Below are 7,876 nucleotides of genomic sequence, written 5' to 3' on the forward strand. Positions count from 1 at the left end.
TAAGAGACAGATATTCGTTTTATTTCTTTCCCATCCAACAGCAAGTATCTCGATTACAGGATGTAACGGTGTATAATACACAAAATCATTTTATGAGGCTTAGGGAGTGAAGTTGTTTTAGGCGCCGTGAGAAAAGTACGGCTAAATTAGATATTCTTAATAATGTATCAAGTTTAGGTGGTCTGTATGTATATATATATATATATATATATATATATATATATAAAACTAAAATAAACTATCGCAAGTATTACAAGCAGAGTGCTCAATGGTAGACCGGAGCGGATGTAAATAAATAAAAAGCGAGGTTCACCGTAGCTTTGATTAAGACATTTTATTACTACCTAGTTTCGTACCACACACATGGTGTGACACTCTTCAGATAAAATTGCCTAATGACTAAAAAAACATAAATACAATTGATTGAGATAAGCTGAGCATGCGCAGAAAGCCAGAGCGGTAATTCAAAGGGTTCAATTAGTTGGGTCAAACGAAACTAAGTGGTAATAAAATGTCTAATCAAAGCTACTGTTGAACCTCGTTTTATATATATATTTTTACTCGCTATATTTTTTATCTGTACCACCTGATGAAGGGCGATGCCCGAAATCGTTTGTGTTTTTTACCATTAAAAGTTACGGCTACTCTACACTTTTGCTTTATGCGTTTTATTACTCTCTCTCTCTCTCTCTCTCTCTCTCTATGTATGTATGTATGTATGTATGTATGTATGTATGTATGTATGTATGTATGTATGTATGTATGTATGTATGTATGTATGTATGTATGTATGTATGTATGTATGTATGTATGTATGTATGTATGTATGTATGTATGTATGTATGTATGTATGTATGTATGTATGTATGTATGTATGTATGTATGTATGTATGTATGTATGTATGTATGTATGTATGTATGTATGTATGTATGTATGTATGTATGTATGTATGTATGTATGTATGTATGTATGTATGTATGTATGTATGTATGTATGTATGTATGTATGTATGTATGTATGTATGTATGTATGTATGTATGTATGTATGTATGTATGTATGTATGTATGTATGTATGTATGTATGTATGTATGTATGTATGTATGTATGTATGTATGTATGTATGTATGTATGTATGTATGTATGTATGTATGTATGTATGTATGTATGTATGTATGTATGTATGTATGTATGTATGTATGTATGTATGTATGTATGTATGTATGTATGTATGTATGTATGTATGTATGTATGTATGTATGTATGTATGTATGTATGTATGTATGTATGTATGTATGTATGTATGTATGTATGTATGTATGTATGTATGTATGTATGTATGTATGTATGTATGTATGTATGTATGTATGTATGTATGTATGTATGTATGTATGTATGTATGTATGTATGTATGTATGTATGTATGTATGTATGTATGTATGTATGTATGTATGTATGTATGTATGTATGTATGTATGTATGTATGTATGTATGTATGTATGTATGTATGTATATATATATATATATATGTATGTATGTATGTATGTATGTATGTATCTCGTAATGATGAAAAAAAAGCATCTTTACTGTAAAAAATAAATACTTGCATGATATTACCCAGATCCATTAGGGTTGTTTTGCATGCTGTTAATATTTTCATCGGAGGAGGATGCAGCATTATCGGCTGTAATGAGAATAATATTGGGAATTGTCAATAACGTTTAGGAACTTGGGAGCACTTGTTAGTAGGCCAATTATATACCGTGTGTCTTAACTATAGCTTTTGAACAGCAATACTTTCAACATGCACACATGGGGAATAAATTACCTACCAACGAGTTACTTCGATTTCTATTATTTTAACAAATTCTTTTTTAGACCCTAGAGCCCATAATATTATCACCAGTTTTGTGTGGTTTGAAGCGGATGAGAATCTTGAATAATACCCTAGGTATAGGCCTACTCCCAGACATGGTTGTAGCTGGGTGAGACTGAAACGAAAGCGTCTTAAATACAAGATTGTAATGCACAGCGAAACATTAAATTATGAAATTTAGTTATTATTTTTTCTCATGAGGTGGTATTATCAAAATTAGGCACTGTGATATAAAAGAACTCAAAATACCTCCTTGGATGCGACCGTCTCCTGAAAATAGAAATAAAACAACTGTAAGCGATCAAATACCGGTATGTGCTGCAGTTCATGTAAATATGTAGAGACTTAATTAAATACGTCGATAAAAGTGCTTACATATTATCAAGTGGTGTAACACGTGTGTATTTATCTTGAAATACATGTTTCGCACACAAGAATATTTGACTAGATAAACCGTTAGAGTTATTCAGTTCATCAGAAGTCAGTTGTTTACTGTCAATTGGTATGAAACATCAATGCATTGCCATTTTTGAGTTAGCGCCATGACGCTTATTAAAATATCTCTAATGATGATTGTGGTGGTAGTGGTGGTGGGGGTGGTGATGATGAGGATGACGACTATAATTATTGTTATTATTGTTACGGTATTTATTATTATTATATTTATTTATTCATTATTATTACTATTATTATTATTGTTATTATTATTGTTACTATTATTATTATTATTGTATTATTATTATTATTATTAAATTATTATAATAAAAAGTTTGTTTACCTACGTCATCAGCTACTGGACCGTCTAATACACCCACTAGAATAAAATGGTTTAAAATGTGTTAAATACTTTTGAATAAACTTTTGAATAAACAAACTTTAATAAGATTAATTATGTTTACGAGTCGACAACGTGCCTTTATGGGTCCATAGAGAATTAAAATAACATTGTGTTATACAAACCTAGGAATACTTTAGCTTTTGCGTTAACACTAGCATGAAGTTCTTTCAAATTTGTTTGCATCGGTTTATTCGGCCAAATGTGTGTTTCCAAATAAAAAAAAAGGCCCCATCTCTTCGTGAATCTGCCGCTGGTCAATTTGTACATTACAGCCAGACATTCTATATCGGCATCGGTACAAGCCAATAATGTTTTAAATAACGCTTTGCGAATCGGGCTTAGATGACAGGCATTCATAGGCCTGTTAACTTGACGGACTTTTATAGAGTATTCGCTGATCAGTTTTTTCACGTCTTCTACTTCTATCAAGTCGCCTATCTCAGTTAGGAGACTTACATCGTTATACTTGATTTTACCACTTTGGTCCAGTTTATCGATAAGAGCGACTCCTGTGATGTCCTTTTTATCCAGGACAGATATTGGAAGGCTCTCGTACAGTAGGAATTTCAGCCGAAGTAAATTTTCGCCGTCGAAGAGACTGCCAAATTGACAGATCATACCCCGATATTTAGTATCAGTAACATCGTTTTCTGTCATCTGAAAATCAATTGTATATTTATTTTAAGAATACAATAGTAATATTTGTGTGAAATTTTCTATTATACTATCATTACCTATGAGGAAGTGTTTATAATTAACAGTGTGAATACAAATTGGTGGATAAAGAATTAAAACATAATGTTTAGACGCCAGAACGAGCTTTAAAATACGTGGATTGCATAATGTATTAAAAATGTCTCATTGCAATAATTCATTTTGTAAGTGGCCTATGTCATTAGGTTCCATCCAAAAAATTCAGATCGCCTTATACACCATCCCCTTCCATCACCTACTACTACTGCAAATATAGGAATTACCTATAGATGCATTTGTTGGATTAGTGTTAATTTTCTCTTATACTTGACTCCTACCCCGTTTCTTTTTAATGTACACAGAGGCGTTCATTATATCAGTTTAAATTATTATCAGTATTATTCAGACATGAAGTGCAAAAGTACATTTCTTGTTCAAATTAATTCAAATTTAAGGAAAAGGGAACTCAAATAATTCTTTTAAGCTGAGACCCTTAAAAAAGAATTAAAACATAGAATTATAATTTATAAAGCTATATGTTGTATGAGCTATTTCACAATAAATAGCAACTAAAATATTTGTTAGTACGGTATAACCAAAATTGTTATTGTTTAATATGAAATGCTTTACATTTATATCATCATACAATGAGTATACATACAAATGAGTATACATGAAGGGGGTCTTTACCTTGGAAAATGGAATAAAACAACTTCTTTATGCTCAACGCCGTACCAACCAAATTTGATGACAAGTTTTCTAACTTCTTTCCCAAAAAAAAAATTGAATGAATATTTAGCTCTCATCATTTTCTTAGGCTTATTCAAAACAGGCTCATGTACGCCTACACACGATATACAGTAAGCTTAATATTATAAATAGCAATAAATAAGAATAATAATAAAAATAACAATGATGATAATTAGACCAGGCTATAATTGAGATAGGTGACACTTGGAGAGGTAGAAATTCTCATATGGTTTTTCTAGACCAGATTTTTATGGGGAATCAGAATATGTGAGGTAAAAGGGGCGTAACCTGAGAACTTTCGCGAGAGGGCGCTTTTTAAAATGGCCGCCAAAATTAAAGAACAACTTAACAGCAGCTTCAATACCCTAAATAAATTTGTGTAATTTACAAATCATGAATGAAATAACTGCTGTTGACTTTTTAAACCCAAAATAACATATTTTAGGGTGGTAAGCTAACTCACTTTTGGAAATGGAAAAAATGCCCCCTTATATTAGCCCTTTTCTGTTTTGAAGAATGGAAAATATCACCAGAATCCTAAAAAAAATTCCAGTTTCCAGTTTTGTCTTTCATAAAAACACAAGGTATTCCAGAGGACCACACAAATAACTACCAATAAAGGCATTCATTCATTTATTACATAATTGTCCTTTACTGTGTAACCCTATGTTGAGCTAATCTTCATGTATTGCTAATATCACTGCAATATGAAAGTCTTCGTCTTTATTATAATCAGTTCTTGGACGTCCATGGGCATCACTGTCACAATCATTTTTTGCTTCAGTTGATCATTCCATCTGTTGTGAATACTATTTTTATTGACCAAATCATACGTCTGCTTAATTTTCTTTAGCGATTAAAATTTGCTCAAGTGCTCAAGGGTCTGCTTGCAAACATGGTGGTAGCAATGATATGTCTGATCTTGTTGCCTCTATTGAACATTTCACATCTTGCTTGATTTACACTTTTCCCCTTAACTCCATGCCGCAGTCTTCAAGTTCCACATACATCTTTTGTGACAGAACATCTAAAACTTTAATGTTGCAGAACGTGTCAACAAAACTTTGCCTTTGACTCAGAAGCACGAGATCCAATAAGGGATGATTTCTTCTCTGGTGAAAGTTAATGTCACTTAATTTGAACAACTTTCGGTATTTGCCAGTGTTTGTGTCTAGAATGACCCTCTCCATTGTCATAAAATAAGATATACAGTAGCAGCGACTGCAATATCGATACTTAACAAACTTAATCGTTCAAGAATGAAAATAAGCAGAGGTAAATGACTGTCAATAAAAATAGTTAATGGAACAGATAGAATGAACAAATTCCTGTGGAAGTCCAAGAATTGTTCATACGATAAATACGAAGACTTTCAGATTGCAGTGATAAAAGCGATACCTGAAGATTATTGCTCAACATAAGCTGTTAAACACTACAGGACAAAATGTAGTAAATGAATTGATGCCTTCTTCATACATGAAAATTATGGTAGTTGTCTGGAATACCTTGTATAGCACACAGAAATAATTTTTAAAAAAAGCAACCGGATATTTGTAAGGAAGCTGGAATTTTTTTAGGATTCTGGTGATATTTTCCATTCTTCAAAACAGAAAAGGGCTAATAATATAAGGGGGAAATTTTACTTACATTTTCAAAAATGAGTTAGCTCACGCCCCTAAAATATGTTATTTTCGGTTTAAAAAGTCAACAGCAGTTATTACGTTCATGTTTTGTAAATTAAACAAATTTATAAAGGGTACTAGCTGAAGCTGCTGTTAAGTTGTTATTTAATTTTGGCGGCCATTTTAAAAAGCGCCCTCAATTGCCTTCCGAAATCTTCACATCAATAACTTTAGCTAGTTATAATTTACTCCTATCATTACATATTCAAAAGTTGGTTAAACCTACCTCTTTTGTGCTTATTTTACCAATATATATGTAGTTTATTGGATTTTTGCGGCCATTTTGAAAAAGCGCCCTCACGCGAAAGTTCTCAGGTTACACCCCTTTTACCTCACATATTCTGATTCCCCATAAAAAACTGGTCTAGAAAAACCATATGAGAATTTCTACCTCTCCAAGTGGCACCTATCTCAATTATAGCCTGGTCTAAATGCTATGCTCATACGTCAAATAAAAGGGGAAATCTACACTGCAAATCGAAACAATAAACACTGTAAATGTTAACATGTATTATGATGAACAGGCTTAAGTAAATATGATAGAGTGATGTATTACTCTTTATTTAATACCTCCTAGACAATATCGATGTGGGCTTAGGCCCACCTTGGAGTTGGGTTAACGTAACAGATCTTCGTGTAACAACATGAATGTGGTCTATAAAATGAAATGTAGCCTATATTGAAGTATTAACTATAGTATTTCAATTCAATTTATTAAACATTATAACGCTATGGTTTAGCCATGAAAATGGCAGTTAGTCGCATAAAGTGCCATATTTTTTAAAATCCAAAACATACCGTTAATTCTTTACTTCTTTTGAGTGCAGTACTTAACTTTCTCAATGGCCGCCGCAGCCGGGTCGAATGTTCTGGATATGGGCGTTAACAGTACAGGTGTATTTTTCCCTGAAAAAAAATAATCAATTTTAAATGTAACTTACTCACCATTTTTAAGTACCATAAAAATATATACTGGAGCTTAGAAATATAGTGGATATAAAAATGTTTACCATGATTTTTTTTACAGGATAATAATGAAAATGATAGAAACCCTTTCAGGATGAGTTGTGAAATATTTATTGTTTATTGTTTATTTTTTCATGGAAAAACCCATCTTCGAAATGACTGCATGTTGTACTATTCCACAACCACCAGTGAAGAAGATCTACTATGAAGGGCCAATGAGGCAGAATATTCTATTTAGATTGAAATATTCTAATATCTAAATAATGTATAGCGTACAATAATTCAATGCTGATGAATACAGATGTGTAAAAATCAACTTTGTCTCCGTTTTCCGCATTTTGAGATTTTTCATTGCTGACCAAGGTAACAATCAATAAATCAAATCCATAAATAAAAGAAGTTGATAAAGTTTCAATGTAATACACCATTATATATATATATATATATAAATATATATATATATATATATATGTGTGTATATATGGATATGTATATATATATATGTATATGTATATATATATGTATATGTATATATATATATGTATATGTATATGTATATATGTACATGTATATGTATATGTATATGTATATGTATATGTATATGTATATGTATGTATTTATATGTATATATGTATATATATGTATATATATGTATATATACATGTGTGTGTATATATATATGTATGTGTATGTGAATATGTATATATGTATGTATATGTGAATATGTATATATGTATATATATATATATGTGTATATGTATGTATACATGTATATGTGTATATATTTATATGTATATATATATATATATAATATATATATATATATTGAGTATGAATATCTTTCTGTGTCTGTATTTTGTGTTGATATTGTGTGTGTATGTTTATATGTATATATATATATATGTATATGTATGTATATATGTGTGTATATATGTATATATTTATAATATATGTAACTTGAGATGTGTCTAGTGTATTGTCTAAAGTAGTTTATTGAGTACACGAACTTTTCTCGTCTCAAGAGTTTATATTTTTATATATGTTTGCCGATGCAGCTTTTAAGTTTGTTTGC

The 7,876-nt window shown here is 30.8% G+C and overlaps 1 protein-coding gene across 2 annotated transcripts in view; it reads right to left on the reverse strand.

The window, feature by feature from the left end:
* The window catches only part of LOC117122925, a 13,187-nt gene that overhangs the window by 2,038 nt on the left and 3,273 nt on the right, over positions 1-7,876 (reverse strand). Inside the window, exons 2-7 of one of the 2 annotated variants that reach the window (XM_033268703.1) lie at positions 6,637-6,744; positions 4,097-4,169; positions 2,836-3,370; positions 2,654-2,689; positions 2,125-2,145; positions 1,617-1,683 (exon numbers count right to left, since the gene is read on the reverse strand). In XM_033268703.1, coding sequence (XP_033124594.1) covers positions 1,617-1,683; positions 2,125-2,145; positions 2,654-2,689; positions 2,836-3,370 — 659 coding nt within the window. In that variant the 5' untranslated portion in view covers positions 4,097-4,169; positions 6,637-6,744. Of the gene's footprint in view, positions 1-1,616; positions 1,684-2,124; positions 2,146-2,653; positions 2,690-2,835; positions 3,371-4,096; positions 4,173-6,636; positions 6,745-7,876 lie in introns of both variants that reach the window. The other variant, XM_033268702.1, reaches the window with a different exon arrangement.

Source organism: Anneissia japonica, unplaced genomic scaffold (assembly GCF_011630105.1).
Source record: "Anneissia japonica isolate Jap-2015-1 unplaced genomic scaffold, ASM1163010v1 scaffold2227_len217889_cov164, whole genome shotgun sequence".
NCBI classification, from domain to species: domain Eukaryota; kingdom Metazoa; phylum Echinodermata; class Crinoidea; order Comatulida; family Comatulidae; genus Anneissia; species Anneissia japonica.